Raw genomic sequence first — 17,978 nt, forward strand, 5'->3', positions numbered from 1 at the left:
CCGCGCCATGAGGGCCCGCCGCCCTGGGGGCTGAGGCGCCCGCCGCCTGCCGCGCGTCCTCATGGAGGCCGGAGGTGAGTGCGGCCCAGGCGGGACGGGCCCAGGCGGCGGGTGAGCGCGGGCGCCCAGCTTTGTTTCACTTTCGCTGTCAGCCGCGCCAGCTGTCCTCCAGCCTCTGCGTGGGATCTGGGAGACCTGGCTGCCGCGGCGGGGGCTTCGCGTTCCCGAGCCCTGAAGACGCGAATGGGTCCCCACGGGGGAGGGTTCCAGGACCGGGGTGGCGCCACAGGCCGGGATGGGCGACTGCGCTCAGGACCCGCTGCCGAGCGGCCGCCCACGGCTCGGGTTGTCCATGCTGAAGGCAGAAGCAGCGCCCGCCGCGGTGGGTGGCCCGGACCTTCCCAAACTTGCGGGGGGCCGAGGGACCCCGCGGGACCCATGGCGGGGATGGGGCGGGGACCGACACGTAGGACCCGACACTCCGTGGGTGCAGTCCTCCACGCCTGGCCCGCCCCTGTCCACAGCTGTCATCACAGCGGACACCAGGGGAGAGGTGGAATGAACTTCCTGCCGGCCCGGAGGGGATGCAGGATCTGGGTGGGAAAGGTGGTGGTTCTGACCTGGCCGGACCTAGAGACCGCCCACGGCTTCTCCCTCCCAATCGCCGTGCCTCCGCCTGCGGAGAAATGACCTGGATTGGGGGCTTTATCCTGAGTACCCCAGTTTAGAGGCACTTCCTTAGGGGAACTTCTCAGGAGTCCAGGCCTAGGGCTCAGACTTGTTCCCCAGCCTTCACGGCTTCACTGCTTATCCTGAAGGCTTGCTATTGTGGATGTGTGGGTAGAAATCTAGGTATTCCCCGGGGTGGTGTTACTTTTTCCTTTAGGAAATGACATTTCTTTGTCTGCTGGAGCCAGGCTTCCAGTCCGAGGTGTAGAGGCAGCTCTTTGCCCCGGTTCCCATCTAGATAAAAGCCCTTTCAAGTGTGCTGCCCATAGAATTCTTTTAAAATGGCCTCTGCTGTTTTCTGGATCTTCTTTAGATCTTTTTATAGCTTCCGCTCTCATTTCCATTGATTCCTTATAGTTCTGAAAGCAGTCTGTAACTACACTCCCTTTTTAAACAGGAATGTTTCCAGTTCTGAGTTTTTCCTAGTGATTGACAGCTGTGTTTTAGGGCTGTGGGCAGAGTTGCTGAGAGCTGCCAAGATGCTGTTGAAAGGCCAGACTACAGGCCAGAGTTTTACCCTTTTTTCAAACTGAATAAAGCCTATTGTAAAGGAATTACAATAGACAATAGTAGAAATCTTCAGAGAAGTGGTTAGAATTCATTTATTCACTCAGCAAATATTTGTTGAGTGTCTACTGTGTGCTAGATGCCCTTAGCCCACTGCTGGTGGATAGAAATATAATAGAAATCATATATATATAATTTTAAATGTTGTAGCCGTATTAATAAAAAAACAGTTAAAATTAAATAAAAATCTGTCTCAGTCTAACACATCAAAAATATTTCAACTAGTTCATTTATGTGGTCAGAAATTAGAGATGTTTTAGACTTTCTGTACTGTCTTAATCTTTTTTATTTTTAGCAGATCTGTCACATTTCAAGCTATCAGCAAACCACTTGTGACTAGCAACTACTGTATTGTAGAACAGATAGGCCAAGGATAGACCATAAATGCATACAAACAACAAAAGCAATTCAGAAAAATGCCTGTGTTCATTACAGAGGAAGTTAAATAGTTAAAGAAGGTGACTTGGTGTGGCCAGGAATGTCACCACGGTGACTTGCACACATAATCCCACATATTATGATAGAAAGGCCAGGTAGAACCTTCCAGGCTGATGGTATAGCCAGGCAGTGCAAAGATCCTGAGGCAGGAAAAATACCACAAAGCTTCCTGCCATCTGAGCCATAACTTCACCTTTGCTAAGGCTGAACCTTGTGGCGCAGCAGAGGCTCCTAATATCTTTCTTTTCAGCCTTATGTGTATACACACCCCGTTGTTTCACTGGAAAACCTGGAAGGGGGTGGGATTAGAGAAATGCTGGTCAAAGATACAGATCTTCAGTTAGACAGGATCATGACTATACACTGACATACACTTGAAAATTGCTGGGGTTGGAGAGATGGCTCTGCGGTTAAGAGTTTTCTGCTCTTGAAAAGGATCTGAATTTGGCTCCCAAAACCCACCTATGTCAAGTGACTCTCAATCACTTAAAACTCCAGCTTCAGGGTATCTGACTTCCTCTTCTGACCTCCATGGGCATTTGTACTTATATGCACACACAAAGAGACAGAGACAGACACATGCACACATAAATACACAGAATTAAAATTTTTTAAAGCCAGACATGGAGTCACATGTCTGAGAGGCTGAGTCAGGGCCATCTCTCTGAGATGGAGGGCTGATCTTTGTGAGATGAAGGCCAGTGAGTTCCAGGCCAGCTTGGGCTACAAGGAGCCCCTGTCTCAAAACACAAAACAAAACAAAAAATTTAATCTTTAAAAAAAAGCTGAGAGATTTTCAAGTGTCCTCATCCCCCTCCCCCAAATGCTAAGAATGTGAAGTACTGTACATGCTAATGAGCTTGTATATTCCATTCCACAGCGTCTCAATGTATCACATGATATACAATAAATATGCACCTTATATTTGTCAGTTAAAAAAAAAAAGCCCCACGAGCGTGGTGGAGCACACCTTTCACCTTTAATCCCAGCACTTGGGAGGTAGGGATCTCTGTGAGTTTGAGGCCAGCCTGGTCTACATAGTGAGTTCCAGGCCAGCTGGGGCTACAGGGAGACTTTGCCTCAAAAAGACAAAAAAAAAAAAAAAAAAAAAAGCCCAGTCCAACCAAAGAGGACGATGCAGGTACAATTCCAAATGAAGCTGGATCCTTCCAGCTCTGTTTAGCTTTGTTTTGAACTTCTGCACTAATTATGGTTTTCTTTTCCAGTAGCCAAGTTTAGTTTGGGCCCAGACTCCAAGAGACAGAGTCACTGAGTTCTTTCTTCTTTTAGTTCCTAGATTCCTGAACCTGAAATAGCAAGAGATTAAATCCCCAAATCCCTGAAATAGAGTGTGAATTCTGGGTAGGGCTGGTGTTAAAGAAGAATTTCATGTGAAATGGTTGGCACAAACTTCAGAATAGGCTAAGGGGCTTAATTATAATTTCCTTTATATTTAAAGAGGTATGGCATGTCTGTTTATTCACCAAATATTTACTGGCAGCCTGCTCTATGACAAGCTCTGCTAGCATTGGGGATAAGCATACAAGGTTGCTGCTGTCCAGGGCCTCCTAGTGCTGGGGATAATCATTAACAGTGAGTTCTACAGAGGAAGTTAGGAGTTGGAAAGCACTGGCTGGGGCCACAGGAAGATCTTATTTGAGCCCCAGCTGGATGAAGGTAAAATTCCAGACCTGGAGAGGCATTCCTCTGAGGGGAGTAGCTGGTGCAAAGGCCCTGAAGTTGGAGCTAAGTGAGCATAGTCAGGTGGTAGAAAGGACAGGGTCCTGTATTAGGGCAAGGAGAGGAGAGGTATGCAAGCCCAGGTGTGAAAGAAGCAGTGGCCAGGTATTGCAGGGCTTTGAGGGGAGGGTGTGTGATTTGGGTTTATTCTAAGAGTGACTGAAACTGAACATGCTAAGAGGTAAGGAGAATGGATGGTCGAGGGCTGGAGCAGAAGCCAAAGAGTAGTAGGAGGGTTGCCTAATGGTGAGAGATGATGCGGTGTACATTTGAACGGTAGCCATGGAAATGACTAGAAAGATTTGGCGAGTCTTTTGGAGACAGACTTGGTCGAATTTGACAAAAAGGGTGGCCCTTTTATGTTGTGTCGAGCTCCATCTTTTCAGAAAAGTAGATGATGAGTGTGGAGTGGAGGAGATAAACCATGTGTTAATATTGCCAAGATGGCATGATGACCAGATCATTCTCTGTGGTGGAGATTCTAGGTTGCTCGGCATCCTGGCCTCTACCCAGTAGATGCCACTAGCACTTCATCCCCACTTGGAATAGCCAAATCCAATCGTTTTCAGGCATTATTACATGTCTTCAGGACACAGAAACACCCCCAGTAGAGAACCCTGGGGCTACATTTAGAAGACTTTAACAGATTAGGGCTTATTTACCACAGGACAGCAACCTGTTTAGCATCAGTATTCCTGTTGTGAGTTTGAAATATAAGGTGATTTAAAAAAAATATTTATTTTTATTTTATATGTACGAGTGTTATACCTGCATGTAGGTAAGTCACCTGTGTTGTGCAGTGCCCGAGGAGGACAGAAGAGGCTGTCAGATCCCCTGGAATGGGAGTTACGGACAGTTGTTAGCTGCCATGTGGGTGCTGGGATTCAAACCCAGGTCTTCTGCAAGAACAGTCAGTTTTCTTATAGCTGAGCCATCTCTCCAGCCCCATAAGGTGATTTTTTTTAAACCATGTTCAAATCCACAAAAGTATGCTCATACAGACATGTGGTTGCATAAGTGAAAGGACCACATGTACTGACATACAGATTTATAGGAAAAATGACCCGAGTCCATACAAACAGCAACCCAATATATTCAAATCTAGATTTCCACATAGAATCTCAAGGAATGTATATTCTCTTTATAAAGTCTTGATATGATGTTTTAAATAAGATGCATCTATGAGGCCAGTGGGATGGCTCCGTGTGTGTCTGTTTGAGACAGGCTCTAGGGTCTGTCTCACTATGTAGCCCTGGCTGGCCTGGAACTCACTTTGTAGACCAGGCTGGCTGGAACTCAATGGAGAGTGCCTGCTTTTGCCTTCCAAGTGGTGGAATTAGATGAAACCATGCTAGGCTTTTCAAAGGTTTTTAAAAGCATTTATGGGCTGGAGAGATGGCTCAGTGGTTAAGGGTGCTGGCTGTTCTTGCAGAAGATCCTGGTTTGGTTCCCAGCACCCACTTGGCCACTAACAACTGCCGGTAACTCCAGTTCCAGGGGATTTGATGCCCTCTTCTGATCTATACAGGAATTGCACAACATGGTACACTTACCGGCAAAACACACACATAAAAAATAAAAATGAGGGGCTGGAGAGATAACTCAGCGGTTAAGAACACTGGTTATTCTTGCAGAAGACCCGGGTTCAAATCCCAGCACCCACATGGCAGCTAACAACTGTCCGTAACTCCAGTCCCAGGGGATCCAACAGCCTCTCCTGACCTCCTCAGGCATTGCACGACATGGGTGCACTTACCTATATGCAGGCAATACATGCATACACGTAAAATAAAAAATAATAAAATTTAAAAAATGTTAAGAAAAATTAAATAAAAATAAATAAATAAAAACTTAAAAGCACTTGCCACACAGACTTGACCTAGTTCAATCCCAAGAACCTATGGCGAAAGGAGAGACCTGCCCTCTGAAAAGTTGTCCCCTGACCTCATACTTGTGTGGCATGTATATACCTTCACATACACATACACCACATACAATAATAATGAATAAAATTAAATGTCTATATTTTCCTATAATGCATATACCAGAAAATTTTACTGTTTATACATCGTATTTGCCATCTGTTTCACTGACTCCCAAGCTAACAATAGATCGTGTCACCATCATGTGTCATAGAGAAAAGATGTTGCTTGTTTAATTAGGAAAAGTTATCCATTGTGATAGACATTCTGATTTGAGGTCTAAATGTAAGAAAATGCATAAAGATAGGTCTTGAAATACATGAAATGTAGCTCATTTAAATTAGTTTCTATCTAGTAACAGCCATAAAAGTGTCAAATCCCAGAACTGCTGAAGAACATTCACAAGAGGAAGTGACCTCATTCAGGATGGAAGCCAGCTTTTGTATTAGTATGTATCATGGTCACAGTTAAAAAAAATCCATTCTTCCAGCCTTGCCTCAGAAGTCAGCAGTGGAGCATCTTCCACTGGAACAGAGAAGTGAAGTAGGAACCGTGGCTCTGTGGACGAGACCCTGTCCACTCTAAGAGAGCTGCTGGGCCCTACAGATCCGTGAAATCACCTTGTTGGTATTGAGAGTGCTTAAGTGCTAGTTACAAGCGAGAATGAACTAGTCAGTGGGACTCATTTCTGTGTGATAGGTTAGGGGTACTTCTCAGTTGCAGATCTAGGTGGGATTTTCCAAAAGCAGAAAGCGAGCAGGGAGAAAGGCTCTTGACAAGAGATGCATGTGGCCTGCAGGGCAGGGAGCAACATGGAAAGTGGTCTGACAGAGGGGTTAGTGCAGGAGTGAGGTGGCAGACTTAGGTGCTTTGATTGTGTAGACAGGTGGGAGCCTTAGAATATATTTGGTGTGTGTTTTTAGCTTTGGCCAGGTCTTAGGGTGCACAGGAACAAATTAGCCACTTGGAGACGCTTAAACCAGGACTCAGAGGACATGGAGAAGTGTCTGCCCTAAAGAGGAAAGTAAGGTCCGGATGCTGTCACCTTGCTGATGGTGCGGAGGGTGCTGGGAGTGAGAAGGAACCCTTGGGTTGTAGGCACCCAGTTCCTAGTGGCAGGATCTTTGCATGGCAGGAGCCCTGGCAAGGTTGCCTCTCACCTCTTTGCCTTTCTCTTCCTGCTCCACCATTTACAGGAAAATGAGGCCTTATTCACCAGGTCCATGACCCCACACCAAGGTTACTCCAAGTCATAGTTAACTGGCACTGGGGAGGGCTGGGACTGAGTAACCACAGTGGAATGTAGCCTGTGGCTACCGTTACTGCCTCTGGTCATTTAGATGACAACTCCCAGTATCCAAGGCATATAGCAGCTTCCCTGAGTCTGGTGGTCAGGTGCCAAGGGTGTGTTTTTGAAGCATGCTGTCTCCTGCCCCAGAGGAACCACTGCTGCTGGCAGAACTCAAGCCTGGGCGCCCCCACCAATTTGATTGGAAGTCGAGCTGTGAAACCTGGAGTGTCGCCTTCTCCCCAGATGGCTCCTGGTTCGCCTGGTCTCAAGGACACTGCATCGTTAAGCTGATCCCCTGGCCGCTGGAGGAGCAGTTGTAAGTTCTCTTCACATCCACAGAGAATGAGTTTTCATGACAGGTCATGGTTCTTTCCCAAGTTGCTCCTTGTTTTTGGGGGGTCTCTTTGTCCAAGAACAGGAGAGCAGGGCTGGAGAGGTGGCTTAGTGGTTAAGAGCATGGCTCCTTTTGCAGAGGACCCAGGTCCAATTCCCAGCGCCCACATGGTGGCTAACAACCATCCATAACGCCAGTTCCAGGGGATCTGACTCCCTCTTCTGACTTCTGTGGGCATTACACTACACGGGTGCACTTACATCTGTGCGGGTGGTACATTCATACACATAAAATAAAAATAATAAATATTGGGGCTGAAGAGATGGCTCATCAGTTAAGAGCACTGACTGCTCTTGCAGGGGACCCAGGTTCGAATCCCAGCACCCACATGATGGCTACAAACCATCCTTAACTCCAGTTCCAGGGAAATCCGAAACCCTCTTTTGATCTCCGCGGCATTGCATGACACGGGTGCACTCACATACATGCAGGCAATACACGCATACACATAAAATTTAAAAATAAGTAAAAATTTTAAAAACTAAAAAAAGAACAGAAGAGCAAGAAAGGGCTGCACAGTTCAGGATTTGATCATAAGCCCCATATTCTGTATATGGGCAAGCCTGCTCTACAGAGACTGTTGGTCTCACACTGGCTTTTTAACAGCTTTATTGAGATATGCTTAACATCCCATACAATTTGTCCATTTAAAGTGTGTAACACTAGCTGTGCTTGGTGATGCCCTCCTGTAATCCCAGCACTTGTGAGGTAGAGGCAGGAGGGCTAGTCCACAGCCTGGGCTATGTAGGCTATGTGGTGAGATTCTGTCTCAAAGTAAAATACAAATAAAGTGTACAATGCAATGGCTTTTAGTATTTTCAGAGTTGTGCACTCATGACCAAAATCAATTCTAGAGCATCTTCATTACCTCAGAAAGAGACCCTGCATCCTTTAGTGAATATCCTTTTATGCTCTCCAGCCCCTGGCAACTTCTAATGTGTCTTCTGTCTTATCTCTGTGGATTTGCCTAATGTGGGCATGTTGTGTTGAAATCTTACAGTATGTGCCCTTTCTTAGTGCAGAGTCCCAGCATAGTGTTTTATAATTCATCCCTATTGTAGTATTGACAAGTAATATTGCATTGGTATAGAGATGCCAAATTTTGTTGATAGATTTTTCACTGGTAGATGTTGGGTTTTCTTCATTGTTGACCATTATGAACATTCATGTACATGTTTTGTATGGGTGGGTGTTTTTCCAAGAATGGTGTCGTCTTATGTTCCCACCAGCAGCGTGTTCAGGTTTGAAATTCTCCCCACCCTTGCCAACACTTGCCTGTCTGACTCTAGCCACTGGTGTTAGTGAGTGAAGTGGGGTGATCATGGTCTTGATCTGTATTTCCTTCCTGGCTACTGATGATGAGACTTTTTCCTGTGCTAATCAGCTCTTTATGTTCAGAGAAATATCTAGTCCTTTGTCATTTTATAACTGAGTGTTTCATTTTGTTTGCTTTTTTACCTACTTTAGTTTTTGATGATGAAGTCCCCCCCGCCCTTTTGGGATAGACAGGTCCCAGTGTCTGAATGCTGTGAGTTTGCAATCTAGCTCAGCATCTGTATCTTTGCATCTGTTCTACTGCATGTCTGATTTATTTCTTTAGCCTGTATTCTTGCAAATCTTCCTCACATGACATTGCACTATAGGTGGAGGATCCTCAAGGACAGCAGAACAGCTCGATAGAGAGGCTTCTGATCATTTTGCTTTAGGTGTTTCTGTTAGTACACTAGACTCTGATCCAGTCTGTGGGAAACTTGCTGCTGTGATAATAGGTGATGCTGGGCAGAGTTTCCTGTCCTGGGTAGGCTGCACACTGCTGGGGTGGAAGATCGCCAGTGTTTTGTATCCCTCCTTGCTGGAACTCAACTGAGAATCTATGGAATGGTCAGCCCATGTCTGTTTGAGGTGACTGATGGCAGGCTTCTTGTGGATAGCTTCAGGATGGGGACTGGAACTGGTCATTCCTGGAAAACTGAGGCCACAGAAAGGGTTAGGACTTCTGTTTCTTCTATGGACAGTTAGTAGGACCATCAGGGTCATTGGCTGTTTGTTGATACATTATTCTAACTAAAAGGCAGTCTTGTTCATATTTAGATTTGAGTCTGGTATCAGTTTATTGTCTATAATTTTTTTTAATTTTTATTTTATATGTAAGACTGTATCGTCTGCATGTGTATGAGTGCACCTGTGTCATGCAGTTCCCATGGAGGTCAGAAGAGAGTGTTGGATTCCCTGGAACTGGAGTTGCAGGCAGTTGTTAGCCACCATGAGGGTGCTGGGAATCGAACCCAGGTCCTCTGTAAGAGCCACCAGTGCTCTTAACCACTGAGCTATCTTTCCAGCCCCAAGTTGTTTTTTTTTTTAAAGAACAAAGTAGAATCTATTATTTTCCCTTAAACCATTATTCTAAATTATATATATTACTATAGGTAACTACATCATTCCAGTAGTAACCAAGGAAACTAGAAAAGGTATTTGAATGCTGGCCCTTTTTCTGTATCATTTACTAAAATGAGAAGAGTTTTTATTATGTTAATGAAAAATTACTGGTTAGAGGGGCATATCATAGATTTTGAAGAATAATAACCTGGTGAAATACAAACATAGACAGTTTTTATTTTTATTCTCTACTTTTTTGGGTATTTTTTGAGACATGGTCTGTCTCCCTTTAGCCCCAGCTGGCCTGGAACTCGCTATGTAGACCAGGCTAGCCTCAAACTCACAATCTGCTTGCCTCTGCTCCCTGAATGCTTGGACTAAAGATATGCATCACCATGCCTGGTAACAGTTTTTATTTTTTTATCTTTTTTTTTTTCGGTCTTTTTGAGATAGGGTCTCTCTGTAGCCCCAGCTGTCCTGGAACTCACTATGTAGACCAGGCTGGCCTCGAACTCACAGAGGTCTGCCTGCCTCTACCTCTCGAGTACTGGGATTAAAGGCTTTAAAACCATCTATGCAGCCAGGCATGATAATGCATGTCTGTAATCTCAGTTACCTGGGAGGCTGAGGCAGGAAAACTTTAAGTTCAAGTCCAGCCTGAGCAACTCAGCAAGACTCAAAATAAAAATAAAAAAGGATTACAGCTGCAGATCAGTGGTAAGGAACTTTTCTTTCTTTCTTTCTTTCTTTCTTTCTTTCTTTTCTTTCTTTCTTTCTTCTTTCTTTCTTTCTTTCTTTCTTTCTTTCTTTCTTTCTTTCTTTCTTTCTTTCTTTCTTTCTTTCTTTCTTTCTTTCTTTCTTTCTTTCTTTCTCTTCTTTTTTTTTTTTAGCATAGGCAAGACCCTGGGTTCAATCCCAAGACTGAAAACAAAACCACAAAAAAACCCCACAACTATATATGTAGTGACGGGTACCATATAGTAATGGTATTCTGTGTAATAGGTATATGTTATAGAACAACATATGTAATATTATCCCCAGCTTGTTTTAAGAAACACAGACACACACACACACACACACACACACACACACACACGTATTGGTAGTGTTTACTGTGGCTAGAATGGTGTTTGGGTACTGAGTCACTTTTTCCTCATGCTGGACATTGGACCTAGGACTTCGTGCATGCTAGACACGTGTTCTACCCCTCAGCTGTGTTTTTAGTCTGAGTAATTTTTATTATTTGTTTCATTTCTGTATTTCCCCATTGCTTCTCTGTTTTTATATAAGTGAAAGTATTTTTGTTAGGGTTGTTAGACATTTAATACTTGTTTATTTGCAGTGCTGGTGAATTAGTCCAGGACCTTGTGTGTGCCAGGCAGGTACTCTACTACTAAGTGACATCCCTAGTCTAGGATCATTATATATTAAAAAAATCATACTAGGAAGTGTTTTGTTACTGGACAAATAAATGATATCAATTAATAACCACATGTAATACTTTGAGGAATAGAGATTTCAGACTTTCTTTAACCTTTCATTTTATATGTGTGTGTGTGTGTGTGTGTGTGTGTGTGTGCGCGCGCGCGCGCGCACGTGCACGCGTGTGGAGGTCAGAGGACAACTTATGCTAGTCAGTTTTGTTCTTCTATACAGCGGGCCCTGGGGATCAAACTCAGGTTATCTGGCTTGGTGGCAGATACCCTTGCCTACTGAGCAATCCTGCCCACCCCAGATTTGAGAAACTTTAATAAGTAAAGTGGGGCTCTGCTGGTCAGTTTCCCTTTCAGTCAGGAACCTCTTCCTAAGGTTCCACCCTGTTGCCTCCCTTATGTACATTTCATCTGTTGATTCAGCATCACACTCAGAAATCCAGAATATTTATTAAACATGTGATATGTTTAATATGTGAGTTCTAATTCCAGTTCTGTCCCTGATTTTGTGACCCAGGAAAATTAATAGTATCCCTGAAGCAGAGATTTCAGTCCAGTCCTGTGCCACTTCCATGCCTTGGTCAGTGAAGGAGCCCTGTGTGAAAGTGCCTTATAAGATTGGATTGCCTTTTTGACATTGTGACTGTCCTGGTGTGGGTAAGTGTGCAGCATGATCCCACAAGGACAAAACCACCTGGCAAAGAAGTTACCCCTGTTGTTACATCATACATGACCTTATCTCTAGAAAACTCAACATGCTGAAATGTAATAATATATAAATATATATAAATAAACCTGCTCTGTTCCTTTTTCTTTCTTTTTTTGGGGGGGTTGTCTTTTTGAGTCAGGGTTTCCCTATAGCCCCAGCTGGCCTGGAACTCGCTATGTAGACCAGACTGGATCTCACAAAGATCCACTTGTCTCTGCCTCCTGAGTGCTGAGATTGAAGGAATGTGCCACCACACCAGACTCTTTTTTTTCTTTTCTTCTGTCTTTTTGAGACAGGGTCTCCCTATAGCCCTAGCTGGCCTGGAACTCACTATGTAGACCAGGCAGGCCTTGAACTCACAGAGATCCGCCCGCCTCTGCCTCCCAAGTGCTGGGACTACAGGTGTGTGCCACCATGCCTGGCTCTTTTTTCTTTTCTGAGGCAGGGTATCTGTTTGTGGCCTAGGCTGGCCTCAAACTCCTGATCCTCCTGCCTGTATATATGAGCCTCCCAAGTACTAGATGACACATGGGCACAGCCATGCCTAGGTCTGTGACCTGCTTTTAAATTCTGTCCCAAGGTAGCAAACTCAGCTGCCTTTGCCAAGATCAGGCAGGAGTGGACAGTATGGACAGGCAATGAGTGGCTGTGTGTGGACAGGACAGGACCAGTCACAGAGATCTTGATTATCAGATGACAGGTGGTCATTTAAACCAGGGGCCAGCAGACATGAGAGGCCCAGATAATAACTGTTTTGGGCTCTATGGGCCACCAAGTCTGTCATGGCTTTTTAGCCTCTCCAGTGTTGCACTGTATACACAAATGAGGGTGCTGGGTTCCAATGTGCCTTCTATTTTTAAAAAATCCTGTCATTTTCTACAACATGATAAATTTGGAGGACATTATAAGAAATGAAATGTTAGGCATAGAAAGACAGATGACACATGTCCTTCTTACATGCGGACTCTAAAGCAGGTCAAGTTCACAGAAACCAAGAGTACAGTAGTGGCCCCCGAGGGTGAGGGCAGAGCTAGGCTGGGAGGTATCACTCGAGGCTGCAGAGCCGTGATAGGCAGTTAGTTCTGTGGAGCTAGTGTAAGCGTGGTCATGATAATGATGTTTGCTTGAAAATTGCTATGGGACTAGTTCCTAGACACTCCCACAAATGTGTGTGTGGTGAAGTTTGTTAGCTCTATTCAGCCATTTCTTTCTAAAAATATTTTATTTTTATTTTATATGTATGAGTGTTTTGCCTGCATGTATGTGAGTGCAACTGTGTCATGCACTGCCCTTGGAGGTCAGAAGGGGGCATAAGATCCCTTGGAACTGGAGTTACAGTTGATCGCCTCCATGGAGGTGCTGGAATCAAACCCAGGTCCTCTGCAGGAGCAGCCAGTTCTCTTAACCACTGAGCCATCTCCCCAGCCCCTGATTCAGCCATTTCTATATATCAGTATACATATACATTTATATATCAGCATGTTGTGCATTGTAAATGTATACAATTTTTGTCAACATACCTTGACTTTAAAATTTGACAAATAAAATAATTGTTGAAAGAGCAAAAGCAAAAACTGGTCCAGACCTATTTTGCCAGCCTCCAGTTTAGACTGATAGAGCCTCCATTTGCCTCAGTTCTCCAGATGAGCTTAGTTAAAATTCTTTATCATGTTTTACCACACAATTGACTGATACATAATTTGCTTAGAATTTTTCAGGACATGTGAATTAAAGCTGTCCAGCTACATGTATGTTGGGTCCCGGATTTCTCATGAACTGAATCTGAGCTTGCCTTGTGGCCTGGGGTTCTCTTCTGTTTTTCTCCCAGTTGAATGTATAAAAGTGGTCAGCATTGCACAGAAAAGCAGGACTCATTGCCAGTGCTGATCATGTGACTGCATGCAAATAGAAAACTTCTGCTTTTAGGCCAAGTCCCAGAGCTGTCTACCTAACCTATACATTGTGCCTGACTGCAGGGTGCACTGGTGGACTGGGCTCACTCAAGGCCTCAACCTCACTTACCTCCATTTGTTTCCCTGTAGAATGTAAAAGGAGAGGGCTGGCCCAAGAGCTCCCGCAGAGCAGTGCCCTCTGACCAGTGCCATGGCTTGACTATTTACCTGACAGGTTCTCATCCTGGATGTACTATCAGGAAAGTAGGTGGAAGAGCCTTATATCACCCAGAGCTAGTGAGTGAGGGCAGCAGACAGCAGCAGGCATGAGACAAACTGTGCTGGTGGGAAGGGCTTCACTTCCCAGTTCCATGGGGCTCTCTGAGCTGGAGATTGGGGACTTGCAGGGCAGGAGAGCAGTAGATGGGTGGGTTAATCAGGTTCTAATTCTTTTTGTTTTGTTTTTAATATTTATTCTTATTTTATGTGTATGCGTGCATTGCCTGCATATATGTAAGTGCACCCATATAGTGCAATGCCTGCGGAGAACAGAAGAGACTGTTGGGATCCCCTGGAACTGGAGCTACGGACTGTTGTTAGTTGCCATATGGGTGCTGGGATTTGAACCCAGGTCTTCTGCAATAACAGTCAGTGTTCTTATCTGCTGAGCCATCTCTTCAGCCCCCTGAGAGTCTAATTCTATCTGTCCTGGTTCTAAATGTACACTGTTTTCTTTCTCATGGGAAAAAAACGCATGTTTTTTTCCATGCACCAAAACCCAGGAGAACTTTCTGAGCAAGTGCATGGCTCTCTGGAGCCTTTGTGATCTAATTATCCCACAAGGCAGGTCACCTTATTGTCGGGCTCTTGCAAGTTGGATAGGCCAAGGCCAGAGAAGCCTGTGCCCCATGAATTCCAAAAATGAAACAAGAAAAGCCGTACCAGACTTCACAGAATGCCAGAAGCTTCTTCTAGGAATTGAGTCTTACTGTCTGGGGATGGCAAGTTGGTTGACATAGTTACAGAATTGTAGACTCATTCAGAAATTTCTGCTTTGCCCAGCATCCCTAAAGGGTTTGAAGCCAAAAGCCGAAGCAGCAAAAATGATCCAAAAGGACGGGGCAGCCCAAAGGAGAAGACGCTGGACTGCGGTCAGATTGTGTGGGGTTTGGCCTTCAGCCCGTGGCCCTCTCCACCCAGCAGGAAACTCTGGGCGCGCCACCATAACCAAGTGCCAGATGTCTCTTGCTTGATCCTGGCTACGGGTCTCAACGATGGGCAGATCAAGATTTGGGAGGTGCAGACAGGTAGGTCTTAATGGCTGGTGCTAGGTCTGGGTGGTGAGTTCATGGCAGGTTGGTCAGGTGCCACAGGCTCCACCCATCATCAGTTGGCTGAGGTGCAGCAATGAGGACAGCCTATGTTCACTGTGAACTGATTGAGGGCTTCTTCTCTCCTCCAGGGCTCCTGCTTTTGAATCTTTCTGGTCACCAAGATGTCGTGAGAGATCTGAGCTTCACACCCAGTGGCAGTTTGATTTTGGTCTCTGCGTCACGGGATAAGACTCTTCGAATCTGGGACCTGAATAAACATGGTAGAGGAGGGTTCCTGGACCACTCCAGAATACTCCAAAATGTTTCCATTTTCTTCATCTTACCAGAGCCAGGATTCTTTCTCCATCTTTTTTCTCTTACTCTCCCCCAAGAAACCTTTTAAAGATATTCTTTCTAGTCATTCTCTGCCCCAAAAGTACTGAACCAAAGAGATTTTAATATCAAGTTTCCTGTACAGTTACCTTCCAGGGGTAGGCTTCAAGACCCCAGGATACCAAAACCCAAGTGCTCCTGCCTGCCCCTTATGTAAATTGCCAGAGTATTTGCACATACCCTATAACATCTTCCGTACTTTAAACCATGTCTAGGGGACTCACAGTCCCTAATACAGTGTAATGCTGTGAAAACGGTTGCTATGCTGTGTTTAAATTTAATTTTATTATTGTTATTGGATGGAGGTGTACATGCTGCAGCACACATGGGAGGTCAGAGAACAACTATGAGTCAGTTCTGTCCTTCCATCATGTGGGTTCCAGGGATCAGATCATCGGGCTTGGCAACAAGTACCTTTTTACCTGTTGAGCCATTTCACTGTCCTAGGCAGTCTTAAAAAAATTTTTTTTCACTTACTGTCAGTTATAATAAATCCACAAGTATGGAATTTGTGGGTACGGAGGGTTAACTGTTATTTGCTGGAAGCCTGCCTGTGCTTTGAACACAGGAAAACATGTTTTTGAATATTCCTTTGGGGTGCTGTTTTCTCTTAGCATGTGTGATGCACAGGTTTTTTGGTTTTGGTGTGCCTGATTTGTGTCTGGGTGATGCTGTTAGGAGCTAGCCTACCTGGGAGGCTGTTGAGCAGCATCCCATCCCTAGTCTCTTTAGATGCCATTTTTACCCTCTCTGGTTGTGACATCCAAAAATGTTTCTAGGGATTGCCAGTGCTTCCTGGGAGATAATGACCACCAGCTGAGAACTGCTGGCCTGCAGGTAGTCCAGTTGGACTTCCTCCAAGAAATAAAGGGTGTCTCTGTGAAGTAGGATATAAGCCTATAGTAATTCTCAGGCTGTAGGTAGTCAGTTTTGAGGGCATTCTGTCTCAAGCAATCTGTGTACAGAAGTGGCCCAGGAAAGAGTTACACATAGCTCTGGTGCTGAGTTCTAACTGGTGACACAGGAAAGAAGAATTTATTGCCATCTATTTCCCCCACAAATGAATGAGGACATGGGCTGGTAGGAATAGAAGGGAGAGGTGGTGAAGTGGACATGCCTGGAAGAGGCATGTGTAGCCCACAGTGTGAGGGACCAGAACTCTAAGCCATGGTGGTCATCCTGTCCTCACCATGGGGCATTTCTCTTAGAAAATGAGCCTGATAATGTCTCGTTAGGTTGGGTTGCTATAGTAGATACTACAAGGTGGAGGCTTCACCAGCAATTATCTCCTCTTCTCTGTTCTGAAGACTGGGAAGTGCAAGGCCAAGGTGCTAGCAGATTCTGTCAGGTGGTGGGGAGCCCACTCAGTTCAAGGATGGCTATCTTACTCTCATAAGCAAAGGGATGAGAGAGCTCTCTGGGCTTGCTTGTATGTGTCACAGTTATACAGGATTCATTCATAAAGCATGAATCCCATTCACGGTTTTCTCTTTATGACCAATTTAGCTTCCCAGAGGCCCCATTCCTGGTGCTATCACCTTAGGGATCAGAGTTTTAGCATATGAACTTTGGAGGTCCCCACAGTCCATAGCAGCTTGTCACAAACAGTTAAGGTGTTTGGAGTGTCTTCATCCAAATGTACTCACTAGAAGAACCCAAGCAGTTTCTTCTCAGGACTAGAACTTGAAATCTAGCCAGCTAAGACAGCCTGTTGACAAGAGAGGCTTCTGAAAGCCCAGGGCCTCACCCATACTAGGCACAACTCTACAACCAAACTGCCCATCAGCTTGAGCACTGCCATATTTTTTTAATGTGTCTCACTATGAGCTCAGTCCAGATTGGCCCTGGGCTACAAGAGATTCTGATTATTCCTTCTCAGTGCTGGGATGAAAGGCGTGGGCCACATGATTCCTTAGTGCTGTTTGAGTAAGTGCACAGTGGCAGCACGCCACCACCACAGGAAGGTTCAGGAAGAGACTTTGGGTATCTCTTACTGATGGGTATGAAGGATTAGGTGTGACTAGCAGTGACTGAGAGTGGGCAGAACAGAGTGGGCTGTTAGTGGGATTTTCAAGACAAGGGGGACAAATGTGTTAACACAGGCACCAGGCATTTTCCTACCAACTTGACTTGCCTTAACAGATTTAGCTATGACACCTTGAGTTGTGACACCTGAAGGAACCACAGCTGATTTTCACTTTTTTTTTTTTTTTTTTTTTTTTTTTTTTTTTTTTCAGCTGTCCTGGAACTCACTATCGAACTCAGAGATCTGCCTGCCGCTGCCTCCCAAGTGCTGGGATTAAAGGTGTGTACTACCACGCCCGGCTGCTTTTTATCTTTTTCAGACAGGGTTTCCCTGTAGCCCCAGCTGGCCTGGAACTCATTATGTAGACCAGGCTGGCTTTGAACTCACAGAGATACACCTGCCTCTGCTTCCCAAGTGCTGGGACTACAGGCGTGCACCACCATGCCTGGAAACAAAATACTCATTTTATACATACACATGAACTTGGTAAATTCTTGTGTCTGACTAGATATGTGCTTACCAAGTTCTTTTCTTCTTGCGGGACTCTGCTTTTGCGTTATTTTCTGAGTTCCCTCTTCTTGTCTTTCCCACTTCCCTTGCAAGTTAATAACCCATATTAAGAGCCCAGGGTATCGTCTCCAGCCATAATTTTCCTGTACTTGTATACTCCTACATGCTGGGTTTTGAGGTCACGATTTCACAGAAACAGAATCATAGTTCTCACCTTTTTTCCCCTGCATGTTGATATATATATA

At 44.9% G+C, this 17,978-nt stretch overlaps 1 protein-coding gene across 1 annotated transcript in view; it reads left to right on the forward strand.

Moving 5' to 3' along the window:
- The window catches only part of Wsb2 (WD repeat and SOCS box containing 2), a 24,282-nt gene continuing 6,304 nt past the window's right edge, over nucleotides 1-17,978 (forward strand). Inside the window, exons 1-4 of the mRNA XM_029570605.1 lie at nucleotides 1-74; nucleotides 6,835-7,003; nucleotides 14,554-14,798; nucleotides 14,954-15,085. Coding sequence (XP_029426465.1) covers nucleotides 62-74; nucleotides 6,835-7,003; nucleotides 14,554-14,798; nucleotides 14,954-15,085 — 559 coding nt within the window. The 5' untranslated portion in view covers nucleotides 1-61. The remainder of the gene's footprint in view (nucleotides 75-6,834; nucleotides 7,004-14,553; nucleotides 14,799-14,953; nucleotides 15,086-17,978) is intronic.

The sequence above is a fragment of the Nannospalax galili genome, unplaced genomic scaffold (genome assembly GCF_000622305.1).
Source record: "Nannospalax galili isolate Female #2095 unplaced genomic scaffold, S.galili_v1.0 scaffold120, whole genome shotgun sequence".
NCBI classification, from domain to species: domain Eukaryota; kingdom Metazoa; phylum Chordata; class Mammalia; order Rodentia; family Spalacidae; genus Nannospalax; species Nannospalax galili.